Here is a 19,234-nt window from a genome sequence, read left to right as displayed (position 1 = left end):
GAGAGGGCATTCTCTTTGTAATCCCTTCTGCATGTTAAAGCAGGTCTGATATATGTGACTGCACTGTCATTATGATAGTTCCTGCAGGGAGCCTCACTTCTGACACTAGCACCCCAACAGGGAGCTGGAGAGCACCATGCTGCCAGGAGTGGAGAGAATGAGTTTTGAGAAGGTGATCTCCCCTCTGGAGCTACACTGTTCCAAGAGCCCCAGTGTGGTCTAGAAGGAGCTGGGCTGCCTGAGTTTTAGACAAGATGTGAAATTACAGACTTGGCCTTTAAAGCACCTGTACCACTGCTCGAGGGCACAGATGTGTTCATTGCAGTATCCAGGGGAATTACCTTTCTCCTCCCTAAGATTCCCTCAGTCATAGCTGGATGAATTTTTTTAAGCCAAGTCCTAGATCATTGTGTATTGCTGCTCTTAAATAGCTGCTGATATTTTTCAATACTGGTCATTAGGATCTCTGTATCCTGTCTGTCTCTTATAAAGCACTTCAGAGTGCCTGGCCAGAAAGGTTTTACAACTGCGTTCAGCATAAGAAGCCATCCGATTTCCAAACTGCAATGCACAGTGAGTAGGAGAAAAGGAGACAATCATTTCACTTTCTTCTCTACAGATGCATTGTAGCATCGATGAATCTCCCCTCCAGAACAAAACTGTTTACCTGACTGTGGACGTCAATGATGTGGAGACCCTTTGGTCATATGTCACAGATGAGAACGGTGATGCCTATTTCATACTAAACACAACCCACTGGAATGACACTCTGGTTTCTCTGAGGGTGAGTCCTGTGGGTAGACAGAAGTGGAATCAATGTCAGAATCAGTAAAGACATGAAGGGACAGAATAGAGAACAGGATGCTCTGGGGTTTTTTTACTAAACTTTTGACTTCTCATGCTAAGTGCTACTCCCTTGGCCTGTGTTGACCAGGAAGAGTTGCAGCTTTAGTTCAGCCACTCACCAAAAGTCTCAAAAGTGGAAGCACTTCCTTGCATGAGAGTAAATTCTTTGTTTTCCATCTCCTGCACAGCTTCCTGTTTGCCTTCTCTTGCTATAACCCTGCCTCTGGATGCTTTCCCTATATTTCTTAGAATACACCTTAACACTTACCTACCTTTAGCTGGTATGGTACCAGCATTCCAGAGGTATAATGCCCTCAAACCTGTTTCCTTTGCTCCTCTACTAGCCACAACCTGAAAGAGAGATTCGAACCAGCACTTCAGAGCAGGAGGACTCCATAGCCTTATCCCTGATCCATCTTGCTCCCCAGCTCTGTGGCTGAACTGGAACCAATGCCTTACAGGCAAAACACCACACAGACTGTTCCCAGTAGCAGCATTCTAGACATAGTTTCATAGTTGGTAGGGTCGGAAGGGACCTACGCAGATCATCTAATCCGACCCCTTGCCATGGGCAGGAAAGAATATTGGGGTCAAATGACCCCAGCTAGGTGGCTGTCTAGCCTCTTTTTGAAGACCCCCCAGGGTAGGGGTGAGCACCACTTGCCTTGGAAGTTGGTTCCAGCTCCTAGCCACCCTGACAGTGAAGTACTGCCTCCTGATATCTAGCCTGAATCCACTCTCAGTCAACTTATGGCCATTGTTCCTTGTTACCCCTGGTTGTGCTCAGGGGAACAGGGACTCTCCCATTGCCTGCTGGTCCCCCTTGGCAAGTTTATAGGCAGTCACCAGTTCCCCTCTCAGCCTTCTTTTGTGGAGACTGAACAGGTTCAGGTCCCACAGCCTCTCCTCGTAGGGCCTGCCCTGCTGCCCCCTGATCATGTGAGTGGCCCTCCGCAGGACCCTCAATACTGTCCACATCCCTCCTGAAGTGTGGCGCCCAGAAATGGATGCAGTATTCCAACTGCGTCCTGACCAATGTCGCATAGAGGGGGAGGTTCACCTCCTTGGACCTGCTCGTGATGCATCTGTGGATGCATGACAAGGTGCAGTTAGCCTTCCTGACCACGTCCCCACACTGGCGTCCCATGTTCATCTTGGAATTAATAATGACTCCAAGATCCTTTTCTGCCTCTGTGCTGATGAGAAGGGAGTTCCCCAGCCTGTATGTATGCTGCTGGTTCTTCCTCCCCAGGTTCAACACCTTGCACTTGCCCATTTTGAAACCCATCCTATTCTTATCCGCCCACCTCTGTAACCTGTCAAAATCTAGTTGTAGCCTGTCCCTCTCTTTTAGTGTGCTCACTTCTCCACACATCTTAGTGTCATCTGTGAACTTGAACAAAGTGCTTTTCACCTCCTCGTCCAAATCGCCGATGAAGGTATTGAACAGTGCGGGCCCAAGGACCAAGCCCTGGGGAACCCCACTGCCCACATCCCTCCAAGTCGAAAATGACCCATCTACAACCACTCTCTGGGTGTGGCCCTCCAGCCAATTTGCAACCCATCTGACTGAGTAGGTGTTGACACCACAGTCACCTAATTTTTTAATGAGGATTGGGTAAGAGACAGTGTTGAAAACCTTCCTAAATTCCAGGAAGACTATGTCCACCGCGACACCTGCTTTTGTGACCTGGTCATAGAAGGCAACCAGGTTGGTCTGACAGGACCTGCCTCTAATGAACCCATGTTGCTTGCCCCTAAGCATAATCTCCCCTGCTGGTCCCTTGCAGATGTGCTCCTGGATAATTTTTTCAAAGAGCTTCCCGAGAACCGAGGTAAGACTAATGGGCCTATTGTTTCCTGGATCCTCTTTCCTCCCTTTTTTGAAAATGGGGACCACATTGGCCCTTTTCCAGTCATCAGGCACCTCACCAGAGCACCACAAGTGCTCATAAAGCTGTGCCAGGGGTCCCGCAATGACCTCTGCCAATTCCCTAAGCACTCTGGGGTGGAGATCGTTAGGACCTGCTGTTTTGAACATGTCTAGTCCCACCAGAAGTTCCCTGACTAGGTCCTCACTGATCCTGGGCCTGGCTGTGCCTCCCCTGGGTCCATCTGGATTCCCAGTGTGGGGGATACCCTGGTCCCTGCTCAGAAAAATGGAAGCAAAGAATCTGTTAAAGAGGTTAGCTTTGTTATCGGGTGCTACCACCAGATTACCAAGCATGTCCTGCAGAGGCCCCACATTATTTGGTACCTTCTTTTTACCCCTATGTATTTAAAAAAGGACTTCTTGTTATCTTTGATCTGGGTCACTAGTCCCAGTTCCATCTCTGCCTTAGCCTTCCTAGCAGCCACCCTACAATCTTGAGCCAAGGAGGTATAATCCTCCCTGGTGATGGCCCCTCCCTTCCATTGGGTGTACACCTCCTTTTTGGCTTTGAGACGTTCCTGGATGCTTTTGGTGAGCCATGGAGGCTTTTAAGCGCTATTGCCCCCTTTTATCCTCATGGGGATTGTCACCCTTTGGGCTTGGAGGATCGTCTCCTTAAGGAACGACCACTCCTCTTAGACTCCCAACTCCCCTCCCCTCCGGGACCTCAGTGCCTCCCCGACTAGTCTCCTTACCTCATTGAAATCAGCCCTTCTGAAGTCCAGGGCTGCTGCCTTGCTGCACGCCTTTGACACCCTGAGCTGGATGGTGAATTCCAGTAGGCGATGATCGCTGTTGCGCAGGTGGTCGAGCACCTGCAGTCCCCTCACCAGGTCGTCACCTGTGGCCAGGACCCGGTCCAACAAGGCATTTCCCCTGGTGGGACTGTGCACTTCCTGGGTTAGGTGGAGGTCCTGTAACTCGGCTAAGAACCTATGTGAGTGGTCAGACCCGGCTGACTGCTCCTCCCAGCAGATGTCTGGATAGTTTAGATCATCCATGATGACCACGTCCCTTGACTTGACTGCCTCCACAAGCTGACCTGAGAATTCCTGGTCCAGCTCTTCCCCCTGGTTGCGGGGCCTGTAGCAGACCCCCAACTGTTAGGTCCCTTTCCCCCCAACTCCCTTGCATTCTGACCCAGAGCACTTCAGTCTGTCCCTTCTCTGACCCAGTGCTGTTTGTTGAGGATGTATATTGCTCTTTGATGTAGAGCGCCACACCCCCACTTTTCCTCCCTGTTCTATCCCTCCTATACAGCCTATAGCCCTTGATGTTTACCACCCAGTTGTGCGTTGGATCCCAACAAGTTTCAGTGAGACCCACCATGTCTGGGTTTGTGTTAGCTAGCAGGAGGGCAAGTTCCTCCTGCTTGTTCCCCATACTGCAAGCATTAGTGTAGAGGCATTTAAGGCTTCCTGAGGGTGTGTGCGCCTCCCCCCCAATCTCTGGACTGTCCAGGCCCCTGTCTCTTACCTGGGTATTTCTTGTGCTCATTGCCTGACTTGGCTGGGCTGTTCTTGTGGGTGTCTCTTGGTTTGGTGTTCTGTGACTCTCTTTGTCCTCATCCTCCCTCTCCCCCTACATGCCTAGTTTAAAGCCTGCCGGAGGAGATCAGCCAACCTGGAAGAGAATACACGCTTATCTTTGGGGGAGAGGTGAAGCCCATCCCCCCCACACGAAGTACCATGTGCTCTGCAGCAGGCTGCCATCATCCATAGCTAGGTCTAGTTCCTACAATGTGTTGGGGCAGAAGTCTGTCACTATCATGGCATTTGCAGATATTTATATTTTTAAAACAGAAGTTTTTCTGGGTGTGAAATATAAGGGTAAAACATACAGCCCAAGCAGTCACCTGTATTCTGCACTAAAGTATTTGTTTCAGCTCATGTTACGCTGCTCTGAAATGCCCATTTTCAATGGGTTGCAAATTTTGGCACCAATATCATCTAACTGCTTCTCAGAGGTTTGGATTTTGGACAGGGGAGAGAGGAAATTAGGGGGTTGGGCACCTGAGAAGGCAGAGAGGAGGAGAGGGAGATAGGTGGACAGGGCATAGAGGTCATTGGGGTTATGGGAAAAGGACATTAAAAGAGCATTTCTGCTAAAAATGTCAGCAGTGAGACAGTTAACAAAAGTTGCCAATTGTTTTTCTGTTCTAGCCTCAACACACAGTTGAAAAGCAGGGGCTGTCTCCATTTCCTGGAGGCCTATTGCTTATAGATTTCATAGACATTAGGGCTGGAAGGGACCTCGGAAGATCATCAGGGTGGTGGACTTCACTTTACTGATTGCATTTAGTTCATGTATTTAAAGGTTTTTTTTGGCAAGTATGAGCATTCAAGACACAACTGAAAGCAAAGAGGAAGCTTGTGGTTCTGTACCCAGGGTAGATTCAGCTGCAAGTTCTGAAGATGGGCATTGCAAGGGGCCTGCCCACATGCTACAGGGACAATGTGTCTATCATGCACCACTGTTAGGGACCAGGATGTAGGTGGGTGGCCTAATGGTTAAGCCACTGAAGGAAGGCAGGGGCAGAAGAGCCAAAATGCCAGTTCCAGAGGGAAAGCCAGAGGCAGAGTCCACTACACAGTCCAGGCTCACGGTCCAGGAATCAGATTTTGAGTTACTGGGTCCAAGGGACAATCCACAGATCAAAGTCCAAGAATAGAACCAAGCGCGGTCAGGAACCAGAAAAGCCAGAGAGCTCAGGGACCAGGAGGCTTACCACAGCACACAGCGATCAAAACTGTCAGCTGGCCTGAAATCTGCTTCCACAGCTGGGGCTAAATGGGTGGGTGGTGCTCCCAGCAGCAAATGAAGAAACTGGCCAGTTAATTAGCTGGAGCAGAGCTTGGCAACCAGAGACTGAAGGCAGGTATGGTCACCTAGGGCTTTAACTCAGGCTGGGGCTGCTTTATTAGGGTCCCTGACGACTGCATTCATATGGCTGTGTGCTGCCTGGCGTTGACCCCCTCGCTGCACATCTGTGTGCTTAAGGGCAGGTATGCCATCAGGAACTTCACCCAGGAGGACAGCTCTGAGGCTGCTATGGGGTTCCATGATGCTTTCAACTGGCTGAGACCCTTCTACTCCGAGAGCAGCAGTTTTCTGGAGATCCATTATGTGAAAGAGGAGCTGCCCTGTGGCCAGGAGCATGAGGTGCAGGCGGAATACATCCTTGACCAGAGCAAGCTGGGCCCTGGGGCCAATCACGTGGATTTCTATTTCTTTGTGAGTGCCCAGGACAGTCAGGGCATGTGATATTCATACTGCTATTTAGCGGGTATACCCGAGGCATCACCAGGCAACTCCATGCCCTGGGTAGTGGCAGTGCCCGTGGCAGTGGTGGCTGCAATGCTGCCAGCAGTGCTGATGTGACCAGCTGCCAGCTGTGGCAGTAGCTATTTTTGCTCCCCTCCCTGCCTCAACATATGTACCTCAAAGGTGGTGACCAGAGCTACTGCCCTGTTTTCTCCCCCTCAGTTTTGCTACTGATACATTTTGCTGTGGATCCTAGAGGCCTACAGTGGAGGGAGGTCAGGCAATACACCAGTTTGCAGGTGCCATTTTGTACCTGTCTTTTGTTGGTGCCTCCCAATTAGCATGTTAGCATGGCTCTGAAGTGTCTTTTACCATACTCCTATCCGCCCTAGCATTTGACAGCCATCCTAGCTTAATGGGTTAGGAATAATTCAAGCCAGCCTTGGATGACCATTTCTTTTCCATGGTCACCAGCTTGCTGTTTCCCCAAGGGCAGCTCTGGAGGGCAAGACTAATTTTGAGAATGCAGACGGCCTTGCCCTGGCCATCCCAGGGGACCAGTTTCTTGGAGGTGAACTCCACAGTATTTGGAGCAACACTGGCCTGTATACTGAAAAGGACCTCTCACTTCAGGGCAACCAGTTGTTCTTGGTCACTAGCCAATGTGCCCAAGCCTATCCCAGCTCAGTAACCATGTCCCTGCTCCAGATCTCCTTCTATGCTCCTGCACTACCAGGGCAGCACATGTGACTCTTGCCTCTGTTAGGCATTGCTAGTTCTATGTTTTTTCTCATCTGGCTTCACATCCAAACAACTGTAGCACCTCGGCCTCTGACTGGCTGTTTTCTTTCTGCTCCAGGTCGTATCAAGAGGTAGGATTGTCTTCAATGGACAGAAGCAGGTGCCAGTTGGCCAGGATGAAAGTAAGTAGGAAAACACAAGGTGGATCACACACAAACTTCACAGGAGTCCCTGTTCCAAGTCAAGCTATTGGGCCAGCTCTTTCTGGGATGTAGCCTTCTCCTTTGCCAGGTCTTCATCTTGTTCAGTGTCCCATCTCCTATTTTGTTGTCTCCAGCTTGGTGTCCTGCCTCACCACTGTGGCCAGTGGCAGACACTTCATAAGGAGGCAGAAAACCCACGTGACTCACCTACTTGTACAATGCCATGCTACAAGGGTGGAATATTTTCTCGCCCCATGAGGTGTTTGATAGCTAGGGAGGCATTTATCACTGTAAATATTCTTGGCCACGGCAGGAACTATGCTCACTAGCAGGGGCCAGGAAGCAACTTTTTTCGCTCATGATTGCAATGGGCCTTTGATAGGCTTTCTGCCTTCCTTTGAAGCACTGAGATGTTGATCACTGCTGAGGCTTAGGGTTTTAACAGGGTTACACTGTGTCTGCTACTTCTTAGAAAACTCAGAGGTTCCTAGAGTGTCTTGCTCCTCTGCTCAAGGCTATACGTATGGCCAAATTTGGTGCCAGGAAGTAATTTTTCGCCTCAGACAGCTTGGCCACAGATCTTGGGCATTTTTGTCTTCCATTGAGCATAGGGCCTTATCCTCTATCTTAGATTTTCCTAGAATATATTAACCACATACTTCCCTGTTCCTGCAGAAGCAGAGCATTGGAGGTGTCCTCGTCTCCCTGCTTGTATCTGTGGCATGCCATAGGATGCTCTTGATGTTTTGGGTATTGTGCCTCATAATTGTGTGAGGCGGTGGAAGGGGCACTGCCTGGGGGAATAGATCTGTGCTAACAGCAGCCTGCAAACACGGGACTAGATCTGATGGCCCAGGAGGCCACATTCAATTCAATGTCCCTGTGCCCCATTGTGATTCCTGCCATGCCATCTGCTTCAAGGGCATCCAGTGGCAGTGGGTTCCAGAAGTCAATTCCCTGATGTGCAGATTTAATTAAATCTTTTACCTCCCTTGTGCAGCACTGAAGGGATCCTTCTCCTTGACCCTGCCCATCAGCATTGACTTGGCACCCTCCTCCCACCTTCTTGTTTATGCCATATTTGAAGATGGAGAGGTGACAGCAGACATGGAAACTTTCACAGTTCAGAAGTGCTTCAGAAATAAGGTGAATATTACCCTACAGGGGTGGGAGGGGGTGAGAATTGTGGCTTGGATTGGATGGCCTGTGCTCTCAGCTCTAAAGTCCCTGCATCCTTCTCTCTGTGTTTCCAACAGCTCCACCCACTCTCTCTGTCTCAGCATCCTTCCCTCTGCTCCTGTCACCGGGACTCCATATCCCTAATTGTCTTGTGCACCTTTCTCCTTTGATAAACCCACATCCTGTTTCCTCTTCAGGTGTCACTGTCATTCTCCCAAGAGGAGGAACTCCCAGGCTCAAAAGTTGGTTTGCACCTGCAGGCCACTCCGGGCTCCCTGTGCTCTGTCCAGGCCGTGGACAAGAGTGTTCTGCTGAAGAAAGACAGCCTCCTGACAGCAGATGTTGTAAGTAAGTCTGCCCCAACCCTGCCACCAGGGGCCCATGTCCCCTCTGCACTCAGGAGGAAGCACAATGATGGGGAGAGGTCTACTTTGATGTCCTAGAACAGGGTGGTGCTTCTGAGAAGGAGGAAGCTGTGCTCTGCAGTGAGAGAGAGCACTGTTTTCCCTTCTAGAGCACTCAGAGATCCTTTCCCTACTAGATTTTAGCCTGCTTCTACATTGCAGTAGGGAGCCTTGGCTAGTGGTTAAACAAAGAGGCTTGGGAGCCAGGACCTTTTTAGGGTCTTGTCCAGGTTTGGTACTGAGGCTGGAAACAATCAGTAGAGTGTGATCAGCTGTAGTGAAGCTGTGATGTATCACAGCCCAGCTGATTGTGCTCCACAGACATCTACAGACGTCACCAGGTGCCACGCTTTAACTTGGGGCATGTGTGCAAACAGGAGGAAAACCCCCATGTGCCCCCAACCCCATGTTGGGGAGTGAGGGGACCCTTCTGCAGGGGATTTCTCCAGCAGGCACCTGCAAATGTGGAGGGGGGAAACTCTGAGGGTCCATGTCTGCAAGTACTTACTGACGCTTACCAGGGAAATCCTCTGCAGAGGGATTCCCCTAGTGTGTGCATCACTGCTGGACTCTGATGTGGGATATGTGTCTTCAAACTTGCAGACATGCGCTCTGTGTCATGCTGAAGCTCTGTATTTCCTTGCTTACCAAGACCCATCCCCTAAGATCCCTGTAAAATTTCTATGCAAGCGGGGAAAGCAAGGTGGGTGTACCCAAGGCCTGACAGGCCTAATCCTGCCTGAGATTCCTAGGATGTGCAGGACCGGGCTTCTCAAGGCCTTGGAGCCCCTGCCCAGGGTGGCTGGAGAGTGCAGACGTCTGCAGGCTGCTCTGTTCTCCCACCATAACTATACAGATGTTTCAGTTTATCACTGCCTTCTGTCACAGCCACAAATTTGAGCATTTGTGGCATGACAGGAAGTAGGGACATCTGCTTACTTTTGTTTTGTGCCACCATAAAAATGTTTATGGTGGAACAAATATGATGTCTGTTTTCTTCCTGAGTGGCTGTGTGACATAGGACCACAGGGCAGAGAAGGCTAATTCTAGCCTGTCATGTGGGTTGTGAGACTTAATTCACTGAGAACCTTTGAAAGGCCCTGGAGATGTGCAAAGGCTGGAGAGCATGGAAGGATAGACCTGACAGGCACAGGGTGTCAGATGCCAGGATGGGAGCCTGAGCCTTCTGCACAGGGCAAGTCCCATGTTGTGTTGAAGGACCAGTGCTTTTGCATTGCTGAAAGCTGCGGCTAGTCAGGCTTTCTTGGGGGAAACAGATGGGAAGCTCAGAGCACCCCTAGTAAACTCTAGTCACTGTGGCGGGCCAGTAGGGGGCGCTCCTGCGTTGAGCCGCCCACCTCCCTGCGCCCGACCACCTTCCAGGCTCCGAGTGCCTCCCTTAGGGTGCCTTCCGTCCGGCCGACCCCTTCCCTGGAGCACATCCGCTAGCCTGGGGTCCCGCTGCCACCATCCAAGGCTCTGGACTCACTTCTGGCTCTGCGCGCCTTGGAGAACGCAGGCCTGATCGTCCAATGGGTACTAGATCCAATACAAGCACTTGGGGCACTTCCCCAAGTCAGGGGCTTATTAGGAAAGTCTCCCTTAGTCCACAGACCTAAGGGGCCTCCTTGGCATAATTTAGACCCACCCCTCAATAAGTCTCCCACACCGGTCACAAAGGAGAACTTTATTGATTACAGGGGGTAGGGTGAAAACAGGGTAAAAGGTAGAGCAATATCATAGAAATCTTACAGGAATATCAAAGGAATCCCATTGAGCAAACCAGGGTGGCTGAGGTAGCCGTTTAAACGCATCTGAGTTACTGAAACTAAATATCTAATCGGATCTTTAGTAGCTTACTCACTCTCATCGTCCAGAGGTGGTTGTTGTTTCCTCTGGAGGCAGGGCACTCTTGGAGCATGCGGTGATGAGGAGAGAGCCAGGCTCAGATTCACCTGGATGACCGCATGGCTAATGGCTAATGGCTGACCCCTCTTCTTCTTGGACCGAGCCCTTAAATCACCTCTCTGACCTCAGCAGCCCGGTCCAATCGAAGCTGCCAATACTGACCACAAGCCGACCAATCTCCCCCGCATCCCTGGCTACCTGGGCCCGCGCAGGGCCGGGTCTTTCCCCCCTGCCCAGGTGACCAGAGCATCGCCTCCCAGGCGCCAGGCTTTTGTCATGCAGACCAGGTGGGAGATCCCCGCCCTGAGGAATGAAACACCAGCCTCCCAGGCTGGCTGAGACAGGTCTCTGGAGAGGGGCACCAACGGTGGCATTTCTGCCACAGTCACATCATGCATCATAGCTGTTTAATTGCCCATATAAACAAAACAAAAGATGTAAACAGCTGATACGCTGTATCAGCTGGCTCCTTCCAGAAGTCCCAGGTATCGGCATTGTCTGTGTTCCCCCCTCTCCAGCAGCCTAGGTTTACAGGGACTCTGCTCCTTGCAGGGTTCAGGGCCAGACAAACCCCACTGACCGAGGATCTGAGTTCCACCCCTTCTGATCATGTGCTCCTCTGACAAGCTACAGGTGTGCCCCTTAGTTAAGTGGTGCCAAACCTTTGGATGAGTGGTGACAGGCCAGTCCGCAAGCCAGATCTGGTCCATGGACCTGATCCAGTGCATGTTGTTGGCCCAGCTGGGGCCTGATCCCTCCAAGTGGGAGCCATTCAGATAGGGCCTGATCCAGCCACACAGGCCAACCTGGGCAGGACCTGCTTTCCCCATATGGGCCAACCTAGGAGGGACCCAGTCCCTCTGTGTAGTGTCAGTGCAGCCAAGGCCAATACAGACACATGGGGCTTGGATACTTGGTGGTGGGAGAGCCATGGTAGTGTTAATTGCCACCTCTCCCACAGTGCCAAATGTCTGGATCTATGGGGAGCTCTGCAGGCTAGATGACATGGCTCCAGTAGCTGGATCAGGCCCACAGGCCAGGGGTTGAGCACCCCTGCCTTAGCTCAGTGAACAGCCTAATCTCATCTGCTGCAGTTTGCTCAGCTGAGCTGCAGCCAGTGCCCTCCTGTATGTTTGGAGATCTACCTTTTTTGCCTCCTGAGATGCAGCCAACTTGCCACCCTGTAGCCCCTATTTTGACTTTCTCTTGACAGTTGACCTTCCCCTGGCTGCTTAATGTAGATCATGGCCCTAATACACCTAATACAGCAAATTGCACCCCTAGCTTCCAGTTCTCTCTCTCATAAAGAAACAGGAGCCTGTTAAGCCCTACTTCTCATTGCTAGAGGACACGCATACATGCACACAAATGCATGCATGCATACACACAAAGGCACACACAGACATATACACTTGGGGCCAGTATGTTACATTAGCCTCTGTCTTCCCACTGCAGGTGCATGACAAGTCCTACACCCCGACATATTTGATTTCAGGGCGAGGATTCCCTTATCACCTGGAGGACTTCGAGCTGTACCCCTGCCTGCCTCCTGTCACTCCTCATCCCCCTACCCTTTGGAACAGACACCCCTTAATGGGGGCCCCCTGGTATCAAAGTGAAGCAGATGTGTATAGTCTCTTTAAGGTGAGTTTCTTCTTTACTCCTGCACTAGTCTCCTCCTCACCTTCTTCTGACCTGCTGTGTGGCCCAAAGCCATGTTCTTTGCAAGGGAAGCTCAAGATGCGCTGATTCAGGTCTCAGTTATTTGGGCAATGACTGTAATTCACTGCCGCAGACAGATGCACTCCTGATTTTGTACCATGAGAGAAAAGAATTTGTCCCGATTTTATCACATTTCTTTTTCCTCCACTTTTGCACACATTTTCCAGGGCTAAAAATGCAAATGAATGTGTGATTATGGATTCTACATGAATATACAGCATTTTGACACATCTCCTTTACCTGTAGCCCATTCATTACAATTTGTTGTGATAGTGGGTTTTCACAGTTTCCCCTTCCCTCATTTAATCATGTTTCTATTAGAATTATAGAGAAGTAGGGCTGAAAGGGCCCTCAGGAGGTCCCAACTGGTCCAAGCCCCAGCTGAAGGCAGGATCATCTGTGACTACACCATCCCAGCCAAGTGTCTATCTAACCTGTTCTTAAACCTTCCAGATGAAGCTTCTCTCTGGGTAGCCTGTTCCAGTGCTTAGCTACTCTCATAATCAGAAGGGTCTTCTTAATGGTGAACATAAATTTTCACTGATGGAGACCATTTCTCCTTGTTTGTCTCCTGCAGCTATGCAGAATACTCTACTACCATCCTCTTTATAACAATTCTTCAGATGTTTGAAGACTGTTATCAAATCCTGCTTCAGTCTTTTCTACCCCAAACTAAATCATTCTGGTTCTTTCAGCCTTTTCTGGTAAATCATGTTTCCTTGACTGCTAATCATTTTTATTGATCTCCACTAGACTCTTTTTAATTTGTCCACATTTGTCTTGAAACGCAGGGCCCCAAACTGGATACATAGTGATCCACATTTTTTATTTTTATTTTTAAAAAAATTCTGGAAATTTTTCAGAATTTATCTTCCAAACATAAAAACCAGGTTGAAATCAGAATAAAAGGAAGAAAAGAAAAAAAATGGTTTAAATCAGGGAAAATAATAATACGGTCCCACGGCAATGAGGGAGGGAGGGACTAGAGTAAGGCTGGGACTAGGAAAGGGTTGGGGAGAGAGGTGTGAATGCAGCCTGTTGGCTGCTCCCAGGGCTGCAGCAGGAAGCAAAGCGGAAGGAACTGTCAGTGGGTACAGGGTGGGGGGACATGGGTCTTGCTGCTATTCGCACCCCAGAAGGGCTGTGGGCTGGGGGGTGCGCTGGGCTCTTCCCAGGGGCTGCATGCCCCTGGATCTGCACTTGGGATGAGAGCAGGCTGCCATTGCAGGCTGGGGCAGGCACTGGGCTCTTCCCAGCACTCAGCTCTCACTGTAGCCTGCTGCCACTGCAGGCTGGGGCCGGCGGTGGCACTGGGCTCTTCCCAGTGCTCGGGGCAGGTGGCAGCCTGCTCTCATTCCATGCATGGATCCAGAGGCAGGCGCCCCCCGGGGAAGAGCCTGGTGCAGCCCCTCAGCCTGCAGCCCTCCTGGGGTGCACGTAGCAGCAAGAGCCACCCCCCCCATCCCCATGCCCCTCACCCATTGACAGTTCCCCCCTCTTTGCTTTCTGCTGCAGCCCCGGGAGTGGCAGACGGGCTGTGTTCATGCTCCTCCCCACTGCTGCAGCAACTTGCTGCTAGGCTGCCCTGGCGTTTGGGGGGAATGGCATGGAGCTGGACACGGAGTGGGGGGCCTGACCCCAGCACCTCCCACCCCACCAAGGGTCAGAACTGGGAGCCCTGCACCCCTGGGCAGTGGCTCCAGCCCCATGGACCCATGCAGAGCAAACAGGTGCAGTGCCTGTTGCAGGGAGTGAGGCTGGGCTCTCCCGCCTGCACCCCCCAGTGGGGCTCGCAGCTCCCAGCATCTAGGACAGGGCCACAGCCAGAGCCACTGGGGTGCAGCTGGGACCTGCCCACCACAGGAGGAATTCCTATGGCCCCTCCCGCCCCGTCCAGAGTCATAGCTGAGAGCCCCATGCTCCCAGTCAGCAGCTCCAGCCACCCTCCCCTGGCCCCCATGCAGCCACCACCACCTGTCACATGCCCCTGCTCCACATGCAGCCACCACCCCCTCCTCTCCTCTGCATCCAGCCAGAAACCTGTGCTTCAGGTAACCGACAGGTTTAGCTTACTGGCACCCCCACTCCCCACTTGTTCCGGTTAACAGGGATTTGAACTGAAAAATGGGTGTTAATTAGTAAAAACCAAATAACTTCAATAAAAAAATCAGGGAATTTATTGGTGAAAATCAGTAAAAAACGGAAATGTGGAACGTTATGGATACAGTACTCCAGGTGAGGCTTCACTAGAGCTGAACAGAATAGAAGAATCACCTCCCTTCTCTTGCAAATAATGTTTCTGTTAATATAGGCCAGGATGCTACTGACTTTTTTGCAACAAAGCATGATGCTGGTTCATATGCTGCTTTCCCAGGTCCTTTTCTGCAGTTCTGTGGCCTAATCAGTCATTTATTCCTCAGTCAATATTTGTACATATGACTGTTCCATCCTAAGGGAAGGACTTACTCATCATCCTTAATGAGCTCTATTGATTTATTTTGAACAATTTATCCAGTTTATGAAGGTTATTTTGAATCCTAACCCCATCCTGCAGAGTGTCTGCAACTGCACCCAACATAGTATTCTTTGTAAATTTGCTAAATGTGCACTCAATCTCAACTTCTAAATCATTAATCAAGATCCTAAACAACAACTGACAAAGGAGAGACGCCCTGGGAGCCCCACTTGATACCTTCTCCTGACCAGGCATGGAGCTATTTTGGTGACTACTCTTTGAATACAATGATCCAACCAGTCTACCTTATAGTACTTTCATTTAGATTATATTTCTTTAGCTTATTAATGAGAATGTCATAGGAGACAGTGTCAAAAATCAAGTTATACCACATCCACTGCTCTCTGCACATCCACAGAGCCCATCACCTTGTCATAGAAGGAAATTAGGTTGGTCAGGCATAACTTTGGTGAATCTATGCTACCTGTTTCTGATCACCTTGGCTGCTTATACACATGTTCAAGGGTGGGAGAGAGGAGGACATTTTAATTAGAGTGGTTCCCAGAGAGTCGCACTAATGAAAACACCTCATCGTCATGTGTGTTAAGCCCCCACATATTTAAAAGTAGCCACAGGACACTTTATCTAAACCCCATTTGATGAGATTTAGATAAAGTGCCCTCATGACCATTTTAAAATGTGTAGGGGCCTATAAACTTGATGGTGAGGCAATGCTGGAGCGCTCTAATTAGAACACATGGAGCAGACTCGATTAATCAAATCTGTTCCAATGCATCCTAATTAGAATGTAAACTAGCATGTGTATAGGCAGCCCTTGTTCTACTCAAGGTGCTTAGAACTAAATTCCTTGATAAACTGCCCCATGATCTTTCCACATGTTGAGGTCAGACTGACTGGTCTGTAATTCTCCTGATCCTCCTTTTTTCACTTACTTAAAGATAGGCACTATAGTTGCCTTTTTTTGGAGTCCTCTAGGACCTGACCCATCCTCCATGAGTTCTCAAACATAATTATATAAGGCTGTAGTAATCCCAACTCTGTTCTATGGCTGTGAAGCTTGGGTGACCTATAGGAACCAGCTGAAAAGCCTAGAATGTCTTCACCAGAGCTACCTCCGGAAAATCCTTGACATAAGGTGAGAGGATCATAATACAAATGGCAGTGTCCTTACTGATGGTAACACCACCAGAATAGAAGTGTTGTTTACTCAACATCAGCTGCAGTGGACAAGGCATTGTGTGTGCATGCCTGATGTACATTTACCAAAACAACGGCTCTACTCCCAATTCAGCCAAGGACAAAGGACACTTAGGGGACAGAGAAAATGCTTCAAAGACACCCTCAAGGCGAGCATTAAGAAGTGTGGCATTGACATCACAAATTTGGAAACACTCGCCCAGGACAGGGCTATATGATGATGCCTTGTGAGAGAAGGTACATCTTACTTTTAGGAAAGCCATCTCACCCTGAAGGCAGAAAAATGACAGAAATGGAAGGAAAGGAAACAAGACTGAGAAATCCATGATCCAACCTGCCCTTTAACCACAACCTGTGGTGTTTGTCAGTGTCTGTGGCTCTAGCATCAGCCTTCTTAGCCATCAGTGGACTCATCTACAACCCTTTACTTGACCCATGGCAGTGATCATCCTCAACCGTGAGGGATCACTGCTGCTGCTGCTGCCAACAACTGAATGGTTATTAAATTGTGTTAACCAATTCCTTTAGTACTCTAAGATGTACCCCAACTGACTCTGCTTACTTGAAAACATTCAGCTGCTTTAAGTAGTCCCAAACCTGTTCTCACACTGACCTCTTTCATGAAAACTTAAGTAAAAAAGGCATTACATGTTTCACTCTTTTCTGACTCATCCATGACTAGGTTGCCTTCTGCATTTAGTAAGGGACCTCTGCTTTCCATGGTCTTCCTCTTACTTCATATTTGAAGAATGCTTTTTTTTTAATTGTCTTTTGTGTTCCTTGCTATTTGCAACTCAGTGCATTCCTTGACCTTCCTAATTTTCTCCCTCTAGGCCCATAAGATATTTTTATACTCTTCCATAATAATATGACCAGGTTTCCATTTTTTGTAGGATTTCTTTTTGAGTTTGAGCTTATTGACAAATTTACTTTTTGGCCAGACTGGTCTTCTGTTGCACTTCTATACTTCCTATCCTTTCTTTGCATTAGGATAGCTTGTTCTTTTGCATTAACAGAGCATCCTTAAAGTACAGTCAACTTTTCCCTCAGATTTGACCACCTGTTTCTGGAGATTATTCAAGTTTGCATTTCTGAAGTCCAGTATCTTTATTCTGCTACTCTTCTTGCTTCCTTCCCTTAGGATCCTGAATCAGTTCCTGGTCACTGTCACCCAAGATATATTCCTCTTTCACATTCTCAACCAATTCCTCTCTATTTGTGAGCTGCAAACTGAGAAGAGCTTTTCCCCTAGTTTGTCTCTCCACCACCTGTACCAAAAAATATCCTTGATGCACTCCAAGAACTTGGACTGCCTGTGCACTGCTATGTTACTCTCCCAGCAGTGATTAAAATCCCCCAAGTGTGCCAGGTTCTGTAATTTGGAGACTTTGGTAAAAACCTCATCTGCCTCTTCCTCTTGGTTTGGACTTCTGAACCCTTTGACCATTTCTATGTACTTTCATGTTATCTCCATTATCCCCAGCAATTGCGAATGAAACTATTCACCAACACCAAAGTCAAGAAACCCATATCCTGTACAAGACCGACCTTCACAAGAAGAATACACACGGGTGAAGAGCATAGTTATATCAATGGTAAGCAGGGAGTATGGTCTTTGGCTGCCTCCCTACAGAGATAACTCTGACAGAGGGGGCTCTGATGCTCACCTTTCTCTTCTTGGCATCTGCTGTCCCTATCCTGGATTGTCTGTGACTGAGGTGGCTAATTTGCCTTCCCCTGCACCTTGTGTTTTTTGCTTGTAGTATGAAGGGACCATGGGGGTATGGTGGAGTTTTCATGTACATTAAGTATAAAGAACATACAGAGCCTAGCTACACAGATGCCCTTCTGGTCTGGCTGGATTTGTGAGGCTTCACACAGAACACAGGACCACTAGAAGTCTCACAGACTATGTAAAGAAATGTTATCCTGTTGTCGTACATTATCTCCCTTCACACCCATTTCGAACCTGCTGACTCATTGTGAGCCAGAGGGACTAATCTCTATCCAGTATGCCTTTTTCTGTCCCTGCAGCCCCCACTCTGGTTTGTACTGTCTGACTGAAAGCCCCATGCCCCTTCCCTTCCTTCTTGACTCCCAGTGATGGATTAGTTGTGGCCAAGAGGCTTATTTCCCCTGACATTGTAAACACCAGAGTGATGCTTCTTCCCTGACTTTTACAATTCTCTGCAGCTTTCATGCCCGGTCCTCAATCAGTAGCATCAGGCCACAAGAAGAAAGAGAAGACAAAACCAAGGAAACACTTCCCAGAGATCTGGATTTGGGATCTGGTCCCCATTGGGTAAGTGACTCATAGATCTGTCACTTTAGAAAGAAAGTCAATGGAGGTTCCTGATCACACACCCACTGCTAGCTATGCTGAGAGATGCTCCTCACTGCACTGTACCCCACAAAGTGAGGCATCAAACACGTTCCTAGCTTGAGGCTGAAGAGAATCTTGGATGGGAAGCCCCTGCCTTGATGGTCCTTCTCTAAGGAGTGGAGGCCCCAGGGCAGCATACAGGTCTCCCAGTATTAGACTGAAATATAAAGCCCTCTGTGTATGTCAGTTCCTGCCCTAGCCCCAGTCCTCAGGCATATTTTTCCCTTCCTCTGCTCCATGTCTTTCATTCTGCATTGAAGAAGGGCTCTGTACCACGATAAATGGTGCCCTAGAGGTAAATAGCTCTGTAGTCCATGCCTCAGGCTACCTGAGCCAGCCTCTGGATGGGAGCCAGGAGCCTAGAAGTGAAAGGCCCTGAATGCTTCCAATCTGGGCTGTGCAAATGATGAAGACTTCCTTGTGATTATCCATTTTTTCAGTGAAGAGGGGGAAACCTCTCTTGAAGTCATCATCCCAGACAGCATTACAGAGTGGAGAGTCAGCTCGTTCTGCCTTGCGGATGTTGGCCATGAAACTGGGTGAGGTGGCTGAGGAGGCTGTGGGTGGTAGGAGGGAAGCTGAGTGCTTGCCTGCTTCACTAGACCTCTTTCTTTCTCTAGCCTGCTTTGCCACCTGGGTCTTTGCTCTGAAAGCTCACTGCTGCTTCTGTGTGCTCTCCCCTAGGCAGTGTGAATCTCACTGTGAGCTCCCAGGCAGAAAGTGCACATGACCTGTGTGACAACAAGATTGCTGTGACACCTGTGCGAGGAGATACAGACACTGTGATCAAATCACTGCTTGTCAAGGACAGTCTGGGCTCTGAGGGCAACAGGAGGCCTTGGCTTGACCCATTGGGTTCAAAAAGAGAGAAAGGCTGGAGGGCTGGGGGAGGGAAGCAAGGGGCAGATTAGCTCCTTCAGGCACAGGCAGGCCAGCACAGGGAACGCAGCCTACCTGCCTGCCTGCCTGCCTTCCTTC

The 19,234-nt window shown here is 49.4% G+C and overlaps 1 protein-coding gene across 13 annotated transcripts in view; it reads left to right on the top strand.

Moving 5' to 3' along the window:
* The window catches only part of LOC102577230 (alpha-2-macroglobulin-like protein 1), a 32,025-nt gene extending 12,858 nt beyond the window's left edge, over positions 1 to 19,167 (top strand). For 8 of the 13 annotated variants that reach the window (XM_019482303.2, XM_019482301.2, XM_019482304.2 and 5 more), the window contains 10 exons: positions 620 to 784; positions 5,780 to 6,013; positions 6,903 to 6,966; positions 7,988 to 8,133; positions 8,364 to 8,510; positions 11,934 to 12,122; positions 17,357 to 17,468; positions 18,067 to 18,175; positions 18,697 to 18,795; positions 18,945 to 19,167. In XM_019482303.2, coding sequence (XP_019337848.1) covers positions 620 to 784; positions 5,780 to 6,013; positions 6,903 to 6,966; positions 7,988 to 8,133; positions 8,364 to 8,510; positions 11,934 to 12,122; positions 17,357 to 17,468; positions 18,067 to 18,175; positions 18,697 to 18,795; positions 18,945 to 19,167 — 1,488 coding nt within the window. Of the gene's footprint in view, positions 1 to 619; positions 785 to 5,466; positions 5,658 to 5,703; positions 6,014 to 6,902; positions 6,967 to 7,987; positions 8,134 to 8,363; positions 8,515 to 11,933; positions 12,123 to 17,356; positions 17,469 to 18,066; positions 18,176 to 18,696; positions 18,796 to 18,940 lie in introns of those variants that run through there. The other 5 variants (XM_019482307.2, XM_014600749.3, XM_019482308.2 and 2 more) reach the window with 5 other exon arrangements.
* The last annotated feature ends 67 nt before the right edge of the window (positions 19,168 to 19,234 follow it).

Source organism: Alligator mississippiensis, chromosome 4 (genome assembly GCF_030867095.1).
Source record: "Alligator mississippiensis isolate rAllMis1 chromosome 4, rAllMis1, whole genome shotgun sequence".
Lineage (NCBI taxonomy): Eukaryota > Metazoa > Chordata > Crocodylia > Alligatoridae > Alligator > Alligator mississippiensis.
This window is presented reverse-complemented; position numbering and strand designations above follow the sequence as displayed.